The sequence below is a fragment of the Brachyhypopomus gauderio genome, chromosome 6 (genome assembly GCF_052324685.1).
Source record: "Brachyhypopomus gauderio isolate BG-103 chromosome 6, BGAUD_0.2, whole genome shotgun sequence".
Classification (NCBI taxonomy): domain Eukaryota; kingdom Metazoa; phylum Chordata; class Actinopteri; order Gymnotiformes; family Hypopomidae; genus Brachyhypopomus; species Brachyhypopomus gauderio.
In genome coordinates this window covers 13,170,872-13,191,646 of record NC_135216.1, presented here as the reverse complement: position 1 = coordinate 13,191,646, position 20,775 = coordinate 13,170,872, and the positions used below count along the sequence as shown (strand labels likewise).

Here is a 20,775-nt window from a genome sequence, read left to right as displayed (position 1 = left end):
TATAATAGTATTCCCTGCGTTTATTACAAACAATAGACATTGCAAATATTCCCATAGCAGCTGTGACATACGTATTCCAGCAAACGGGGATAAATCCTTAACAATGAGAATGTAACAATGATCATGTCACAAAATGCAGTGGACGTAATAATCAAGAGTACTGAATAATCAGTATTATTGGACCTTTGTTATCTTACCTGTTTTGGACATGCGTCCCAAACAGCTATTAATACCCACATATTCATTTTTACTTTATTTCCAGTTCCCTTATTTAGTAGGCTATGTCTTAATTGGGATGTAGACGTTCTCCAGATTTTTCAGTTGCGTTCATTCAAACAAGGCAGCGACAACACACGCATTTTCGTATTCATATTTTACTGGGTTTCGTATATTGTACTTCAGCCAAGGAGCGGGGCACTAACCCATCAGCTGTGAGGATCTCTCTCTCTTACACAAGCAGTCGGACACGCAGTCTTATATCTACACACTGTGTTGGAGTGACGAAGCTCGCAGTCAACTGCAAGTCCAGAGAAGCACGAAGAGCGAAGCGCTTGGATTACCGTGTGCAACTGGACGACAAACGCCACCTTTGCGCAGCAAAACGATGACGCTCATTAAAAGTGTGCAGCTGTCATGAAATAGCAGCGCTTTTACCGTCACCAGATCATTTGTTTTTTAAATCAAGTGGATATGCTTTTAAGGGAGATAACTAGCAAAGTAGAGTATCACCTTATTAACTTATTAGGGCTTCGGATGATGGAATTCAGTTTCAGAGGTTTTCAGTCGGCTACATTATAAGGAACAATAAACTGAAGACAACCTGGGCTTTTAAGTTTTAACCCTGTAACGGTAAGACTTGATTTTAAATGACACCGGCACACTTGACACGTTGCTGTGGTAAATGCAGGTATGTTGTTGGATGTGTGGAAGCACCACTTAGTGTAGAATATGACTGTCACCTTTTTCTTAGTGAGTGTTAATCAGGCGCATGCTGAATTAACTTAACGTTAGGGTAGCCTCACCATGTGGCAAATACTATTATAAGGCTTTTAGGCACTGGGTAATCTTTGCCCTGTACATTTTTCCTGTTTTCTACTGTCTAATTAATCGGAATCGATCTGCAAACTGTCATGCATTCAGTATCCACCTCTAAAAACACTTTAAAGCTTGGTGCCAAAATCCCCGAATGTATTGAATCGATACTGAGCTATGGAGAGAAGCATTCTGTAGAGTTGTGCGTTTATTTCTTTGCACAGTAACAATAAAACAAATTAGGTGCTGAAACATCCATTCGGAATGGGAAACTGTCTCCGTGCCTGCGTGGAAAATGCAGGCAGTCATGCCTGTTTGTCTTGGGATTTTTACTGAAGGCTCTACCAGTTCTAACCCATACAGTAAAATAATTTGATTCATGTAAACGGTATGATAATGCAAAAATAAACACACCACCCCTGTTTAGTCAGAACCAGCTTAATATACATGCTTGGGAATCTGAGTATTCTTACTGTTCGTGCTTAAGTATTCTGCTACCCCGTTTTGAACACTGGAAGATTAATTGAAAGGCTTTCTCAGTATGGAGTCAGCATGGAGAACAAAGCAAACAGTTACAAAATTAGACAGTACCACTACAAAAGTTGACCATTGCATTTGCTGTAACAAATGCCAGACTTTAGGACTTAGGATGTGGCCCATTTTGTAATACTATTATTTGTTCAATTTGATCCAGTTTCCCGACAGATTAAGGGAATGCAAAGTAAACTCAAAAACGCATACAACGCAACATCAGAAAGTGATGCAGAGGGTGTTTATTTTCAATGAGGTAAAACTATCTACCTTGAGATTGAATGGATGAAAACACCTTAATGTTCAGGAATAGGCTGATTTGATTGCTAACTTGCAGAGAAGGAGAGACACAGAGGTGGGTGGATAAGAGAAAGAGGTTGTAGTTGGTCTGTGTCTCGCCTCAGGGTGGATGCTGGATGCTGTCACCCTGTTAAAACGTCACATCGCTGTTTTCCAGGCTGGTTTAGGTCTATTCGTCATTAGCATGTGTGTTTCAGATGAATGTCACCTTAACCCTGCACAGGCGAGTTAGGGTTTATGGAGCCAAATGTACAAACCAGACCTGCAGTTTTGTTGTGTGTTCTTCAGTTTGTCATGGGATTCAGGTCAGTGGACTAAAAAACAACAACACAGAAAGACTCATATGGTCAGAATACCATTGCCATCATCACCCAGGTGTGTCTGCTGGACTTAACCTGTTCAGGTGGTGGATATTTACCTGTTGTCCGTCTTAATGCCTCTTATCTGACTCTGTGTGTGTGTTTGCTTGTGCGCGTGCGCACGTGTGTGTGTGTGTGTGTGTGTGTGTGTGTGTGTGTGTGTGTGTGTGCACTCTCCAGTCTCAGCCTGTCCTTCCGTGTCCACATTTTTTTGTCAGTTGTTCAGTAGAAGCAGGCTGATCACTCCAGATACTATCAGGCTTGGTACTTGTCAGCATCATTATACTATATTGCATAGCAAATATACCCTAGTCTGTTATTAACATGTATATTCTGATATTTGGTATACGTTAATTGGAAAATTATTCAATATAGTTATCAAACATGAGAAATAGTTCAATTTGTCAAATACTCCTAATAATTGGCCTCAATCATAAAATTCAGTGCTTGTATGTTATTCATATAAATTTTTGATGGTTTAATAACAATTGTATATCACCATCACAGATGGTTATTTATAATCCTTTCTATATTGTGCTACATATTGCAGATATTGTGTAATATATTGCATTGGTAGCGTGCGGTGTGAGCGCTATGCCTGCTCCTTCGCTTCTGTCCTAGTCTGAGCTGAGGGTGTACATGTCATCTAGAGTGAGGAGGTAACAATAGGGGGCGCTGCAGTACAGCCTTGTGCTCTTGACTGGACTGTTCTGAAACACAGAGCTGGCACCTCCGCACCAGGTGAAGATGGCGGGTCATTTGCGACGCTGCCCATGTGAGCACAGCTGAGCTTTTTAGTGAACGTGTCATTGCATGTTCAGATTAATTACAGTCAATGTGTAAGTGAATACATGTCACTATTCTCCTTCCTGGCTATCATGTGAAATGTTGAGTGGACCTTATTTAGAGGAGGATGGAGGCTGGTCTTCGCCATTGTCTTTTATTTATGCTGTTTGCGTCACCTGATTGAACTTTTCAACTGATGCTTTTCACACAGTATGGACATAAACACTTGCTTCCATTAGCAGTTGGGTCTGAAAGCATGTTGCCAATGTTTTGATGTATGTGTGTGTGTGTGTGTGTGTGTGTGTGTGTGTGTGTGTGTGTGTGTGTGTGTGTGTGTGTGTGTGTGTGTGTGTGTGTGTGTGTGTGTGTGATAGAGAGAGGGAGAGAGAGAGAGAGAGAGAGAGATTAGCAGTCATTAACTTGTCCTGGAGACTAGTCTGAAAGTAGTTCAGATTTTGAGTCTCATGTCAACACTGCAGCGCTCAATGACTTTGCCTTGCACTTTTTTGTCTCATTTAATTCTCCCTAATTGTGTTTTGTCAGCTCACCCCGGCTCACCCTCACACGGGGCTTAATGCCTGTTCATCTCACTCCAGCGCTGTTTCATTCTCACTCTTGTTGGTTCTTTGCGGGCTGTTTTGTTTGCTTCTGGTGTCTTGATTGGCATCGTGTACAGGTACACAAGCAGGTGGCGGGACAAGACAATGTGTGGATGCTGTTTTCCCGCTTAAATCATCTCTCAGTGTAATGGGACCACGCGGGCCTGTTTACTCAGGCCACCGCTGTATGTGTCATTGCTAGCGGATGATTGCATTTCTTTAGACAAGGACACAGACAGAACTCACTTATTTGCTTCCTTAGCATAGGAGTGAAGGGGTTCAATGCTGTGTAGTTTTTTGTAAAGTAATGGTTAGAGGAATTAATCGCTCCATTATGCCTGAGCATAAGTCAAGCCTTAATTTTTTTCATGGTGGTAAGAAGGAAGCAATTTTTATGTTGGCTTTGCTGCACAGGAAAGAGAATAATAATGATTGTACAGTTCAATATAATGTTTATGACCCACACTTGGTAGCAGATAATGTTACTATAAGTTCTCTATCTCTAGCAGTTTGACTTAATATTCCATTCTGTGGTATAATTTCATATCTAACCTAGCAGATTGTGACAATTTTACAGTGGCTGCCGCCTTTGAACAGATGCTGTCAGTCTTTTCTGTGCATTGAGTAATAGCATCTATTAAGTGTTCATGCTGAACTGAATTGATTTTCAGTTCGTGACTGTTATTTCAGACCTCTGAATGGCAGAGTAGTTTAGATGATATCATATTGTAGCTAACAATCACACCAAGTGTTTGACAGATTTTTGTAAATCGACAGTTCAAATTAATATAGGAAAAACTATAGAGAAATCAAGTGTGTTTTTTGTGTCAAAAAATTTGTGTCAAATTATAACAACTGAGACTTAAGTTCTTTAATAAAGTTTTTTTTCCAAAATGTAAAAATGTGAAGGTTGGATGTGTGTGTGTGGGTGTGAGTATGGGGGTATTGTGGGTGTGTGTGTGGGTATGAGTGTGGCAGTATTGTGTGTGTGGGTATTGTGTGTGGGGGTGTGAGAGTGGGAGTATTTTGTGTATGGTATATTGTGTGTGCGTGTGTGTGTGGTATTGTGAGCGCAGTCCATTCTCATGCCTGGTCCCACCACAGACTGTCCTACAAACACAGCGCTGGATCACTGGTATTAAATATGGACCTCAGTGCTAACAGTAGCTCCTCCAGGAGAGGGTACAAGTACAGTCAATAGTCTGTTCTTTTAACCTTCTGGCTTCCATTCAATCGGTTCTTTATATAAGTGTATGCTTTTTTTTGCTATTTTATATATAATTTTAGGATTATATTCAGTTGATAACAGATTCACTAAGATTGAGTCTATCTTTAAATTGTTCGTCCTGTTAGATTTGAGAGAATGCAAAATGACCAGTTAGACAGTTAATGATCTAAGTTCAGGCATGAGCAGTTCAATGCTGAACCATTACTAATGCATGTAAGCTGAGACCTAGTAAGGTGGATGTGCTCTGGGTTCTACAGTCATGATCTTTTCCTGTCTTAAGACGTATATTAAGAATCTGTCAACCTTGAAGACGAGGTGTTTTGTGTTTTTGTACGCCAGTAGATATATATGCACAAGTAGAAATCACAGTTGCCTGACTCTGGAAGATGGCCAATATTTGCTTTGCTACACGTCTGTCATTTAACCCAAGATTGGAACATTTGTTATCTGAAAAGTCGAACATTTGTGGTTTATATTGCTTATTTTTATTTGAATGCTGCAAAAGTCTAATTTTCAAATTTGCTATTCAGAATATAATTAAATGATATAGAAAGGTAAATTTGTATTTTTTTTACATTTAATAAAAAGTCCATGCTTTATGAAAGAGAGAGAGAAACACAATCTCTGATTAAAATGAATTCATCACAATGGGACACTGCAATAATAGTGCAGTTTTAATAACTGAATGTTAGAAAGGAGAGTGTGAACAAGAGAGGGGGGGGCAGAAAAAGACAGGCAGGCACTGTCTGCTGAAACTGAACAAGCACATAATAAAACATGCATGCTTTTTTTGCACTCTAAAAGCTGCTTTTCAAAGACTTGAAATATTTGACACCCTGGGATTAACATTGTATGAAGATACCTTTACAGAGACATTTATACGTCAAAGGGCTTTTCTCCCAGACTTTCTTGTGGGCAGACTATATATATATATAAATGTCTGTCTTGATCTCTTTGGCATCTGACAATATGTCAATTGTTTTCCAAAATTATGTTAACCTTACACTAAAAGCCAAACCTGGCAAGCATTTTTAGTTTGATTAAAAATCAGACGCTGCCGTTTGGCTTTTCAACTGAGTGACATTCCCACACGCCAAGACGGTGACGCTTAGCAGTGGACCAAAAAAACCAACATGACTTTCCTGGCTTCAGACTTCTTCTTTAAACAGTAGATATTGCTACTATAAATAAGAGATTGTAACAATAGATTTAATTGTACTTGGCAGATACATTTTATAGAACCTCATTATTATTTCGTTATATCAAAACATCAGTTGATGTGGTACAGGATGAAAAGTGTTTCTGAGTTCTGAGTGTCTCTCTTAAAAGCTGTACGCCTTGCTCACTAATTCGATAATAGTGGGGCTCCTACCTGCCCAAGCCGAGTCACTGCTGGGCTGCCAGTGGCATTAACTCACAGGCACACTCTCTCTGCTGCCCAGTGTGTGCAGTAAAATGATTCAGTTTGTCAGCTAATGATAAAAGCTGAAAAACATTATGTGTTTTACTTAATTGAGGGCTCTTTGGACATTGCAATAACATTTAGAAATCTTTCAGCTGTATGTTATTGCTAATCATATAAGCATTTGATTTAGTTAGAATTATACATAATTATAATTATACAACATTTTGTTAGATGTAGCCTACACAAAATAATATAATAAATACATGTAAATTGAATGCAATTTAGATAAAAAAAAAAAAAAAAAAAAATCCTGGCTGCTCCATTTAAAGATGGATTTAGCCATTTTTTGTAAAAAAAAAAAAAAAAAAAAAGTTTGTCAAAAGCATAGAAATAGCACGAGCTAGGAGGGGTCATCGGCAGAGCACAGACAGAACACTGTATCAATGCAGGGAGTTCTTCCCAGGAGTTATGCCATGTAACAGTAGACACCTTTGAACATCAGTCTAGTACAACCCAAGCAAGCCTATTTATATAAGCAGTATTTCATTCAAACCTCGTGCTTTTCTGGGATTTTCATATATAGTGTTAAAATAGTGCTACTGCTTGTAGCTACAACCACTGGTCTGTGGCCTACTGTGGCACCAACACAGGGTGCCATGTACAAGGGCCTTTTGGTGGCAGCTAAGTGGTGAGGATGATGCCTCTGGGGTGAGGGGGTGGCGTTTTGTGAATGGCAGGTTCTGGGGTTTCTGTTTTGTGAAAGGCAGGTTCTGGGGGTTCTGTTTTGTGAATGGCAGGTTCTCGGGGGTTCTGTTCTGTGAATTGCAGGTTCTGGGGGTTCAGTTTCATGAATGGCAGGTTCTGGGGATTCTGTTTTGTGAATGGCAGGTTCTGGGGGTTCTGTTTTGTGAATGGCAGGTTCTGGGAGTTCGGTTTTGTGAAAGGCAGGTTCTGGGGGTTCTGTTTTGTGAGTGACAGGTTCTGGGGTTATGTTTTGGGAATGCATGGTTCTGGGGGTTCTGTTTTGGGAAGGGGGGGTTCTGGGGGTTCTGTTTTGGGAATGGCGGGTTCTGAAGGAGGCTGCTGCCTGCTTTGGCCATGCTGCACAACAAGGTTTAAACAAATACAGCATGAAAGAATCATAATGATTCATAGGATTGAAAGGAACAATACGAATGGTATGACAAGTACAAATATAATGTGGTGGAATGTGTGGTAAAGAGCAAAAAAAGAAATGTCAGTGTATTTAATGAGGAAGATTTCATGGCTGTTTTGAGCTCTCACAGTGTTGCAGTTAGTTGTCTCTAACTACTGCCTGAGCAGCTGGCCAAATAGTCATTAGAACTGCTAAATGTGATACATGGCACACTGATTTTTTATATAAATTGTGCTTTAAAAGCTTCCTGCTGGTACAGATAGACAAACATCTCAAAGCTCTCCACTGTCAACTTAAAATAAAAAATTTACTATGAGAAATATATTAGCACATAATGAATTATCAACTGTTTATATCTACATCTATCTTTACAACCACAGTGTACCATGCTTCTGATGGACACTTCCAGCATTGTAATTGTAATAATTGTAGGAACTTTAGGAACCGGAAAGTTAACTTTGAATGTGGAATGATTGTTGGTGCAAGACAGGTTGGTCTGAATATTTCAGAAACTGCTGATCTACTGGGATTTTTTACATAAGCATTCCTGGGGTTTACAGAGAATGTTCTGAAAAAGAGAGAATACCCAGTGAGTGGCAGTTCTCTGCCTCTTTGATTCCAGAGGTCAGAGGAGGATGGTGAGACTGATAGAAAGGCAACAGTAACTCAAAGAATTATTACAACTGAGGTATGCAGAAGAGCACGTGTGAATGCACAATACATCCAGCCCTGAAGCAGATGGACGTCACCTGAAGACCACCAAGTAGCCACACCTGTCAGCTAAGTAAGGCAACCGAGACTGCAGTTCTCACAGGCTCACCAAAATTGGAAAATAAAAGATTGGAAAAATGTGGCCTGGTGTGATGAGTCCTGATTTCTGCTGCAACATTTGGATGGTAGGGTCACAATTTGGTGTAAACAACACGTCCAGAAAGCATGGATCCATCCTGTCTCATATTAACAGTTCAAGCTGCTGGAGGTGGTAAAATGGTGTGGGGAATATTTATTTGACCCCTTAATACTGGTTGTGCATCGTTTAAACACCACAGCCTGAGAGTTACTGAGAGTTGTTGCATCCATCTCTTTACGACCACAGTGTACCATGCTTCTGATGGACGCTTCCAGTAGGATAACGCTCCATGTTGCGAAACTGATTTCATGAACATGACAGTGAGTTCACTGTACCCAAATAGCCTCCACAGTCACCAGATCTTAGTAGTGCACCTTTGGGATGTGGGGGATGTGAGATTTGCATCATGGATGTGCAGCTGACAAATCTGTGGCAACTGCGTGATGCTGTCATGCCAATATGGACCCAAACCTCTGAGGAATGTTTGTAGCACTTTGTTGAATTAATGCCGTGAAAATTAGGCAGGCAAAAGGGAGTCCAACCTGGTCTGGTACTTGCAAGGTCTATGCAATAAAGTGGTTGGTGTGTGTGTGTGTGTGTGTGTGTGTGTGTGTGTGTGTGTGTGTGTGTGTGTGTGTGTGTGTGTGTGTGTGTGTGTGTGTGTGTGTGTGTGTGTGTGTGTAGATTATGCAGCAACATCTGTGCTTGCTGGAAGTTCCAAGGTCAAAGTGGGATACACCCCTGGAGGAGATAGAGAATGTATTATTATGATTTACATGCATTTATTGTAAATGTGTTCCATTTTATAAGCATTAAACCTTCTCCCTCTGCTGTTTCTATCATTGGTTGTAGGAGAGTGAGGTAGAGATGAATAAATACAGGAATAAAAACTCCTTATTTATATGTAGTCATATTTTACACAAGGTATTCAGAAGAGAGATCCTTTGTAATAATAATAATAATAATAATAATAATAATAATAATAATAATAGTAATAATAATAATACATGTGTCTATGATAAATGTGTCTTATGATAAAACAATGATGAGTATCAGTGAGGGAACTTTTCCTGCAGTGTTGCGTTTCTAGAGGCTCTCCAGACTTTGGGGCAGAGTGATTTAGTCAAGCACCAAATTCAGTGCAAGTGAGCTGATGTATGTGAGCCAGCTGAACACAGCTGAACACAGCTGGACACAGTGCCCAGAGCTGCTCTGTGGCTCACAAGCCTGCACTTCTGATCCCCTTTATTCCACCCATATCTATATGACACACAGACTCCTGTCTGTGTCCTGTCTGTGTTTGACAGCACTATGCACACCTGACCATTTGCATTAAAAATTTGTTGTTGTTTTTTAAAATCAAATTTGTTTGAGGCCTGAATAATCCAGTTCTTGTGTCTTATACTACAATAGGTGAAGATAAACAGCAGGAGTCTGCAAATCTTTTTTCTGACTAAAAGCCCCCAGTATAGCCTGCAACATTAGTCTCATTTTGTACTGATTTTCCAGACATGGAAGATAGGTTTGCACGCTGGAACAAAGAGGGGAAAAAGCCTTATCCCTTAAGCATTATTTTATGTGTAGAACTTATTTTCCCCCTGAGTCTCCACTGACTGCTTACTGCTGTCAGAGATGTGCTCTTCCTGTGTGTGCTCCCAGAGAGCTGGTTAGGTGTTGTCTTCCCCTGGCTGATTTATAGCTGCAACGTTGGTTCCCCATTAACCAAATACATCCCTGTCACTTTTTTAATGTTCTCACATGCTTCTATAAGCTTATATATAGTTTCGGTATTTGTTTCCAAGGTATCTCACAAAACCAAGATTTAGTACTGGGATTAAGTCAGATTTCTGTCTAGAAAGAAGCTCCTTTCATAATCTCCTATTCTGCAGACACATGTTCAGAGAATTCTGTCCTACCTGTATGTAGTGCATTGGGGTGCCCCAGTCCGCAAGTGGAAAGGAGATGAGGGGGTGAGAAATCTCATCACAGGGAAGACTTCTGGCCAGGATGGAGCAGGTCCAGTTCTAGCTCCCAAACATCAGCTGTAAATGCATAAAAAGTGCAGACAAATAGAGACACAAATCACTGTCAAATAAAAAAAAAAAACAGTAGGAAACAGGGAAATGTCCAACCATTTAAAAATATATTTTTTTTATTTTTCTGAAGTGTGTCTTTCTCATCTTTTCACATATGTTTGCATTGTGGTTCACACAGTGCAAATAAAAGTTAACGTTTTTGAGACAGAGGGGAAGTGAATCCACATTTGAGAGCCAGACAGAGTTGGGGCATAACACGCACAAAACTTTGAACAAGTTCATAAAAATGGTAAAAATAGTGGAAAGAAGACAGTAGAGTATCCAAGCCATCTAAATCATTGCCATACAAAAGTTAAGTGATGCTGGATCACAGCATGAGCAAATAGTGCTGAAAATATCTCCCGTGTAATCCTCATCAGATATGAGAGAAAATTTATGTGCTTTTATCTGTTTCAGTGTAATAACCATAATGTTTACATTGACTGCTGTGCTGTTTATTGCCAGAAATACATAATGTAATGCTTATGGGTTATTTTAATATTCGTTTTGTATTATACAATATGTGCTGACATCCTTACTTGGCTCTTGTGTTCTATTATAACAAACATGTGTAACTAACTCGGTTGAAGTCTAAAAAAACTGAAAAACAGCTTGAACTTTATAGGAGTGAAGTGTATCTATTTGAATGTAGTGAAATGTTAATGAGTAGTGCTTCAGGAACACATCAGTGTGCTTGATGGAACATGATTACCCTCCGGATTCCTCTCAAACAGCCACTTTGATTCACTGCTGGAGTTAAAGTCTAGGGCTTGCAATTAAATCCTGCTATCCCAAAGTTACTTAATATACTCCCATGTTATGCATAAACATCTATGTTTTTTATTGTTTTTTTGCCTTAGATTTATTATAGTAATACCAATATATATTTACTTAGAAATGAGAGATTCCATAGGTGGTTAAGAAACATCTTGGTGTTTGTGGCTGTGAATATTTCAAATTAAAGCATTTTCTGACTGTATAAGATTTCTATAATTATTACAATCATTGACAACTGTTACTTAATACACTGCCATTTATGAGGCCATCTTGTTGTGAAATGTTGCACATGCATGTTTTCACAGCAGAATAAAAGTCCTGGTTGGATATAAGCAGTGAATGAGCAGTAAAAGCTTCCTCCTATTGAGGATGGAGTCAGGATGGGGGAGACAGCATTCAAGTGCTTGCTGAATAAGAGCAGGTGACAGAAGAAGCCCTGAAGACATATCACTTCCCTCTCTAAAGGATGCACTCTGACTCTGCATGGCCTGCTCTTACCTGTCCGAAAAGATCTCAGCCTTTCCGACCCATCGAAGATCAGCGCTCTCCAAAAGCACAAATGAATTGTGCACAAGGTCACTGTAATTCCACATAACTCTTTCATTCTACTCTGACATTCACCCTTCAAATGCGAAGTGTGTAAAGTTCAGGGTGACGCTGCTGTGGAAAGTTTTTCTTCCTGTTCTAATTTGTGAAATATCATATTTTATTTTGTTAATGCATGTTCGGGTTGGTTAACTGGCATTAGTTTGGTGTTTTTATCAGAGGTGTATAATCCAGGTTCAGAAAGTAAAAGGCCTCACCAGGATTTTGCTCAAGCTTGCTGGATTCTAATTAGTGCAATCTAGGTAAAATGAGTGGAATCAACACAATCTAGGAAGCCTGAGCAAAATCCTGGTGAGGACTTTTACTTTCTGAACCTGGATTATACACCTCTGGTTTTTATGGACAATTTTGGAGAAGGGTTTTTAGAGGGGTTGGAACCTGCTGGAAATGTACAGGAGGTGTGTTTTTGCTTCATAGTCCCTTTTGAAATGAGGCAATGCACTTAAAAACTAACAATATCATCTGGATAGAGTGAAAACTTGGACAATGAATTTTGTTGAAAAGATGATTCAGTGTCACCATAAAAAGACTATTCAGTGCTGTTTGGATTCAAACCAGTTGACTATGGAAGAATGTGAAGAATAAGCCATTTCCAAGACATTCTTATTTTGAGATTTATTACATCTTTCAGAGCTTTAATTCTCAAAGTGTGTATGAATTGAACAATTAAGACGCAGGTTGCCTATAGCAGTTCTTTTTCTTTTTCAGCCATTTTCACACAGGGGAACATACTGCTCACACAGCAGGATTTCACTTCCCCACTTCTTGATACTTCTGAGTTGGTACAGCCTAGTACAGCCTTGTTCAGCCAGATTCAGCCAGCTTCAGCCTGGTTCAGCCTGGTACAGCCTGGTTCAGCCTGGTTCAGCCTGGTTCAGCCTGGTACAGCCTGGTACAGCCAGCTTCAGCCTGGTTCAGCCAGCTTCAGCCTAGTTCAGCCTAGTTCAGTCTGGATCAGCCTGGTTCAGCCTGGTACAGCCTGCTTCAGCCTGGTTTCTGCCTCTGTCATTCCATCATATCACTGAATGATACTTGTTTACATGTATTTGATATGCAGTCTATTTGTTATGATTTTCCCAGCTGATATCAAAGCTGCACGGTCTTCCCACCGTGGTTCTACCATTGTGTCTCTAACGTTGACTCCACACTTCCTTTTCTGACACCAGGCTTCCTGGTTTTGATATCTGGACGCATTTTTATAAAATCAGTTCACACTCACTGGTCAGTGCGCAGCAGTGTATTATGGTCGGCAAACTGTTCCTAATTTCAGCTGCACACTGATAAACATTTCTGGCACATCAGTAGGTAGTCAGCACATGTCTTACGTGTTATACTATACGACACTGAAATATGTCTCTGTATTCATGCATTGTCTTTCATTTATATTCATTTTCATTTTCTATTCCAAAATCATAAGTGTAAAATAATTGCGCTTGTACTACATTCTTTACCAGCTGTTCTTGACCAATGTAACGGACTAATCTAGGTTACAAGTCCACATTAAAGCACGTTGTTCTGTTAGACGGGAGCTGCAAGGGTGTGTCAAAGCCCATCAGATTCAGCGGAGACTCCTGGAGATTAGAAATCTATCACTGGAGCTACGGCTGCAGATTATTCCTTATTTTAATCAGAGGCTGTCAATCTGCGTCATGAAGCAAAAGGGGGTTGGGGGGGGGGGGGGGGGGGGGTGCACCGTTGAGCAGGGTGCAATTCTTATTTAACAGCTGTCACTCCTCATTTTCCATTTTTCCTGCTTTCTATTGCTTCTCCTTCAATCCAGAGGCTTGTCGCAGTGCATTTCGAGCCCAGCCGCTGCACATGTGGCCCCTGGCTGGATCTGGTCCGGTCGGACCGGCTGAGACGGATTAGATGCAAATGCGACTCGTCCGGGCAGAGGGATCCGATTGCAGGGGGAGAAGAGGGCTGTGAATTGGGAGGCACTGAGAGGAGGTGTGCAGCTTTATAGCAGACCCAGAATAACGAGGGGGATAACGGACGTTTCCCTGAGATCACACATCTGTTTAGAGGTTAGCTTAGGGGAAAGAGTGCAAGAGATGAAGTTAGACTGATCATAAAGGTTTGAGCAGGATCATTTTTACTGTATCTCTAGTATGTGGGAACCCTGAGTGATCATTATTTGTTGTAGGAAGTTATGAAATATATGAAAATACATAATGTGTTTTTCTTCTCTCCACATATTACTTGCTCCATCACTTTGGTAAAGGTTAATCTTTATCACATCTGTCCATCTTCAAAGACTAATGTACTTTTCAGCTAACAGTAACCCAGCCTTTCTGTCCTTGAGTGAGCCTGTATGCCATACCAGTGGTTTTCATCTTGTGGTTGGATCTTCTCAAGACCTCTTAGTGTATTTGTATCTTTATCCATACCTGAACCCTGGATTGAATACTTGATTTATTTTAAAAGTTTTTCTTCATGATTGAAAGTCTTCTTTGGCAGTCCACTACTGTAGTGTACCAGGTAGTTTGAACAGTGCATTCTTTTTCTTAGCCAATGTTCTCAGACAGTTCAGTTTGTTTTGGCTGTAACTTTCAAATGTCCTTTATCTATGAATCGTGAGCAATCTCGTGCATGAACTGAAAATACTGTATCACACAGCTTGCCAAGAGACAACTCAATAGCCAAACACAGAATTTAGCCTGGTCAAATAAAGTAGTGAAACTATTAAAAGGTTTTAAAACCTATTTAAAAAGGTTTTGTCTGATATGAACTTAGATTTGGTGGTCAGTTTTATTGGCATCAAGCCAAAAAATTAGACACATTGTCAGTGTATGACCACAAACAAACGGTCCCCTTTCTTATAAACTGCAATAAATGTTTATTCTCCATCAATAAGATAAACAGAACAATGTCATTCAGCCAGGGTCACTAGGAGAACCCTGCTTCCTGCCTGTGTCTGAAAAGTGATGATGCCGTCTGAGATTCAGCATCACCCTGGCTCCGTGGAGCACTTCATCAAATTGTATCTGACATTAGCTAATAAGTGATGTGAATATCAATTGTGGCTCAGAATGGATGTTGGACAGCTTGATGATAGAATTCCTCATCACTTTAAATGAAGCTGACACACACTACTCAAGAGAACCCTGAAGGTATACCAGCAGCCATGAAGGAAAATGAGTCACACCATGTGCATTTTGGAAAACTCAGCATGCCGACAGCCCTAGATTAACCCTAGGCTTTGAAACCCCAGACATATCGAGCATTTGTCTAATGGGAAAATCTCACAACTACTCGGTCGTGTGTCACATTCTAGACTAGAAAGGCCTCGGGAAACGTAAAATTCCAGTCGCTGCCATCCAGAGCTTCAAGCAGTCAGCACTACTTTTCCACTTAGTTCCATAAGCTAAACTCATCTGACAGAGATATGGGCATATACAAAAGCAGAAGCTCTTCTATCAGAAAAGCCCAATGGGCCTGGTGCCACAGAGCAGAGCCCAGAAGGACCTGGAGAGCCACTAGACGTGACTCACCTTCACACCCAGGCTGAATGAGCCTGCAGTTGATCTGCATTACTGCTGAGGATACCTGTTCCTCAGGTGAGGCCCTGGTGGCAAAGCGGACCATGGCCTGTTTAGTAATTGGGCTTTTTTTTTGAGTGGCTGCTGAATTACAGACACTCCATCGAGTTCGTTTTCCTGTGCACTTGTTGAGATCACTCGAGTCCACTTTTGGGCTACATACATGCTGTATGCGTTAAAGGCAGCTAATGGAGCACTGTTGTACGGGCACCGCACCTTTTGGGACTCAAGCAGCATCGCTAATGGGTGGAGTAATGGGTGGAGGGGCAGGACTTTTCATGAGCACTCGCGGGGTACCACATCCCTCTATATAAGATCCACAATGGTGCTTTTCATTAGGCACATTAGGAAAGCAGATATGAAGTACCACGCATGTGCTGGATGAAATACAGAGAAATACCTAATACCGGGGCACGAAGAAAACATGCTTGGTTTTGCCGTCGTGCTGTTGACTCAGGAAGATGCATCATAGCTAGCAAACTTCTGATAAAACTCTCTGCTTTGGTGCACCAGGCATTTTATCACTGGTGCAAGCTATACTGCCATTTCTCTCCAAGAGCAGCAGTGTTTGCCTAGCAAGGTTTCATTGAGAGCTCCCAGCTAAAGCAGATGAAAGGACAAGCAGCAAACAAAAGGGCCAGGGAGGTTCGAATGGCCCAAGGGGAGCCTTCATGATCCCTGTGTGCTTTTAATTTGTTGGACAAATGTCTTTATTCCAGGCCTGTCTCCACTGCCGAACCCACTGTGTTCATCAAGTGTAACAGAGAAATCACCGCACCACTTGATGTAATTTACAGAGCAGTAATAAACTACTGCTGAACATTAATGAATAATTTTCTTAGACAGGGTTATGATTAAATGGTTTCAGAAACAGAAGAGCATACTTCAGCTATAGCACGCACTTTTAAAAAAGTGAAGCCTGGCACAGAGAACCAAACATTTGTGGTCCATAAAGAACTTGGGTTTCCTGTAAACAAAAACACTCACTTGACAACCATTTCCTCTCCAGGTTTTCAATCCTGTGCCATTCATGGAAGGCAAATGTGTTACACAGGGTGTCGTGTGCCTGATCGCTCTTGCCTCTGCGCACGGCTGTTTGGTACGACTGGCAGCTTAGAGGGGCCTTCTGAACTGGGCATTGCTCCCTCCTGCCTCTTTGTTTGGCCAGGAAACCTGTGCTCTATATCACGTTAAGTGATGAAGGTGGCATGTCTCACCTTGGCTCATATTTTTTTTGTTTACGACACTCAGACATTGCTGGCACCTGCTTTGAAAAGCATCCTGTCCTTCGCTGTTAATTAGAGAGAAACAACAACTTCAGGGGTGGAAGGACGGAGATGTCACTGCGTCACAGACACATTCCACGTGCTGAGCTGCTTTCGGAAAGATGTGTTACAGTCAGAATTAGAATCTAGGGGTTTTTTTTTTGCCCATGGTTGCCAGCGTTGCATTTGCAGCTCTTGTTCATAAGTTTGAAAGAGACAGAGAAGAAAGTGCAGGTGTGACACGAAACAAAGCGTGTCATTGTGCGATAGCAGAGACCGTGTGATAGCAGAGATGGTGCAATAGCAGAGATCATGTGATAGCAAACATGGTGCAATAGCAAAGATCGTGTGATAGCAAAGATGCTGTGATAGCAAAGATTGTGTGATCGGAAAGATGGAAAGTGTATTTTGCTTGGCGTCACATGGTCTCAGTGTGAGCCCACAAAGCAGTCCAGCTGACATTTTATGGGCTTTAGCAGCTCAGGCCGCAGTAGATCTAGTGGCTCGGGACACAGTGGCTCAAGGCACAGTGGATCCAGTGGCTCAGGGCTCAGTGGATCCAGTGGATTAGAACACAGTGGATCCTCAGGGGCTTTTATTCAGGACCCGTGGCTGCTTACAGAGCCTGAGCTGCAGGGAGCAACGTAGGGTTGCCTGGTCACACATGACTGAAATTGGCTCACAGACACAGAGCACCAGAGCGTTCCTACAGAGACCAACGGGGAATAGCAGTCTGACAGGCAAAAAAAGGCAAAAAACGGGCAAACAAAGCCCAAAAGCCCAAAATATTTAACATTCTTGAGAGTGCTATTTTTTATTTATCCTCTCACTACCCCTTTAAAATCTGTACAATCAACATTTGAATCTTTGGAAAAAAAGCCTTGACTCTGAGGAATGATGGAAGTTGTGTTGAGCCAAAGCTAAACATGTCAGTTTTTTTATGTAAGCCTGGATCTAACATCTATCACACACCTCTGACTATTTTAAGATTGTTTACAGAAGCAGCCATTTCACCATCCTCCTTTTGTGTTTTCAGATCAAGAAGGACTCAAAGAGCATGTGTTGGCAAGGCACCCCCTGGCTTCTGATGTCATTTGCGTTGGTGAGTTTGGAAAGTTATTATTTTGAGCTTAATTATTTAAATGGTCTAAAAATTACTGTTAAAGGTCCTATACAGTAGATGATTTTACTGTATGTGAGCAATGAGCATTTGCTGTGTGACCTTTACTTTATTCACACAGTTACAGTGTGTCCTGCAGGTCGAACTTACCTGAATTTATTTGTCCTTTCAAAGCTGAAGTTAATTCACAGCAACTGTAAAACTAATAAATTATATTCTGATTATTTTTCCCTTCCATTTTTCCTCTTCAATATCCACTGATGGAAAGAGATTAATTTGATGTAGTTCAGCAATGTACTACAGACTAATGGCTTCAGATTGTTCAGTTCCAAAATAATAAACAAAGTGAGAGAGAGAAAAAAAGAAAAAAATATATCTTCAATTCTAAATAGCTGCTCACCATCAAGGCTAAAGCAGGTGGGTTAGAGAGGAACACAAACCGTAAGCACGTGCAGTGAGTTCTCTTACATCCTGGCAATGCACAGTGATGTGTCAGCAGGGCAAACAGTCGCCCACAATGTCAAGTGGATTTGCTCACCCTCACTCACTACACTGTGTCTGTTTTTCATGTTTGTTTTGTCCTTTTGAGAAGTGTTTACTGGGCTTCTGTCATTGTCGTCTGTGATATGTTGCTGAAAATGTGTTTACATGGCTGCAAATAAACTTGAACGTGGAATGTTGATGAGCTTGTAAAACAATCTATTTCACAAATAATTTAAATATATAATACGTGATATTCCATTGAGCAAGAAATGCTCAATTGTTTTTCTGTTTATAATTAAAGATAAATGCTTCTCTGGACATCTGCTGTGGCAGATGCCAAAGAAAACTGGCTCTCTCTTACCCATAAGAGTTGGACAAGTATGACTACAATTATTTTCTAAATACTTTTAATCCACTACATTCTGAAAGAAATTCCAAAGAGTTAAATTCCACTACAATCAGCACATAGCTTTAAATTCTATCAAGTATGTACTTGAGCTTTTCACAATCCCCCGCTTGGTTTGTCTTTTGCCATTACCTTCCACTTTTTCAAACAGTTGTCCAAATGTTTGGCTAGCTCATGATCCTCATTTCACGAAAACCACTCTCGAAAGTACCCTTGGCCCCATTCTGCCATTTTAGTTGTTACTTTTGGCAGGTTGATTCGTGTTTTTAGGACCCTGGAAGACCCACATGGGCATACACATGGTGGGCTATAACTTCCAAACCATGTAACACAAAAAAAATTATCTGATGAAATGTTCATGGGAACTGTTATTAATGGTAAAGGGACACCAGCCAGATAAAATACTCCAGGAAAACAATTTTTGCCCGCAGTAGCAGAACAGGTAAAGGAAGCAGGCTGGCATTCAGGTTTTTAAATCTTGGTCTACCTCTACTGGTTTCTGTGGTCATTTGATGCTCTAGCTGCATTTCGCTTGCAGAGGAAATGGATTCCTGAACAGGCGTCAGTCGTGGTGGCCTGGTGGTCGTATGTATGACGTCATTTACTTCAATGTTTGGAGTGACATCATATGTACGGCTGCTAAACTGCTACATGGGACATCTGAAGCCTCTCAGATGTGTTTCAGTTTTAAATGCATGCTATGATGAGGAAGGTAAGAACCACACATTGCACTCAAGTGTCTTCCTTTTGCAACACTTGCGTCCTCCAGGCGCAAGTCTTGGTGGTGGATGAATGTGAAATTCATTAAAGTGTGATTATTAAGAGGAAGGGGAAAAATGGCCTCTTGTCTCTCTCCAGTATTATAAGTGTGATGACTCAGTGCTATAGCAGTTACAGATGCTGTTTGAATCTTGATTCATCTCCATGCAAGGAGTATTATATTCTTGTGTTTCAGGAGTTTGGGCTGGATTTGAAATCATTCTGAACCACACAAGCCAGAACTTTAGCATTCTCACCACATGCTTATCTCTGCAATCACACTTAGCCATCCTTTTCAAGTGGCTTCGAAGTGTGAAATTAAGTATAAACAGAAATTGTCGCTTCACGATCAAAGCCTCTTGCCTTTGTTTAGCGCATAAAGAACTCATTGTTTAGGAGTGTGTTTTGTGGCCCTACTGAGGTTTTTTCAAAGGTTTTTTCTATATTGCAAGATAGGTGCAAATGTGATATCTTCTGTGGTTGGGTTGAATACAGCATATTAACAGCTACTCTTCATTTTTAAAGTGCGTCTCTTTTTACAGAGCATAACTACTGTTGGGGCCACAGAGCCTAAAGACACCCCCACCACCGACTTCTCTCTCACTCCTGCTATGGGGGTGATGGAGGGTGAGAGGCACATCATGACAGAGTCCCAGTATAAATGCCTGGAGCTGCTGGGCAAAGATGCACTGCACAATAAAACAGGTAGAAGAAGAGGTGTTATTTCTGTTTAATTTCAAAGTTTAATGGCAGGTGGTGGGGCTTTTTATCACCCACCGGTTGTGTTAAATGTCAGACGTGCTCTCTAAGCTGTCGCAGAGCCAGAAATAGGTGGCACAGATGACGCTGTCGCTTCTGTTCAAACTAACGAGTTGAACTTTTATTTAGGAGATGGTGAGAGTTTTGGTGTTGAGGTTGTGCAGAAGCTGGAGAAGGAGTCACTGCATGCGCTTTTATTTTGGTTTTTGTTAATTGTTTTCCTTTTGCATGTGTCTCAGGCTCCCACTGCAGCAGGTTCTGGGATGGCTGGTTTTGTTGGGATGAAACTCCTGCTGGATCGTACTCTTCTCAGAGCTGTCCGGACTACCCCACCTTCGACACCTCAGGTAAGCCTTACAGGGGTTTCAGTTTCAGTATGCAGCCCACATGGATACCCTCTCAATATACAACCACTTGACCCTTTAGGTTATTCAGACAGATCTTTGTTTGAGAGGTCGCATCTGGAGTTCTTGCTAAATTAAAATGGGAGCTCCAGTTTTGGGCAGGTAGTTTGCATGAAGATCTTTTTAGCATAAATAAGTGATTTTTTTTTTACAAGTTGCTTGAGAAAGCTTGTCTGAGTTTTTTTGGAGACCTGAAAGCAGAGAAGTGGCTGTTGTTGGGTAGCCGAGGGTCGTGGAAGAACATCTTGATCTAGATTTTGATCTAAATCTTAACATCTCAATCTGAACATAGAGCATTCAGATGTTTGTATTATTGTGAATGTAATGAATCTG

General features: G+C 40.9%; 1 protein-coding gene across 2 annotated transcripts in view; it reads left to right on the top strand.

Moving 5' to 3' along the window:
• The first annotated feature begins 220 nt into the window (after window positions 1-220).
• The window catches only part of calcr (calcitonin receptor), a 35,730-nt gene continuing 15,175 nt past the window's right edge, over window positions 221-20,775 (top strand). The window contains exons 1-4 of one of the 2 annotated variants that reach the window (XM_077008787.1): window positions 221-849; window positions 17,548-17,613; window positions 19,822-19,984; window positions 20,278-20,385. In XM_077008787.1, the coding sequence (XP_076864902.1) occupies window positions 17,569-17,613; window positions 19,822-19,984; window positions 20,278-20,385 (316 nt within the window). In that variant the 5' untranslated portion in view covers window positions 221-849; window positions 17,548-17,568. Of the gene's footprint in view, window positions 850-17,547; window positions 17,614-19,804; window positions 19,985-20,277; window positions 20,386-20,775 lie in introns of both variants that reach the window. The other variant, XM_077008788.1, reaches the window with a different exon arrangement.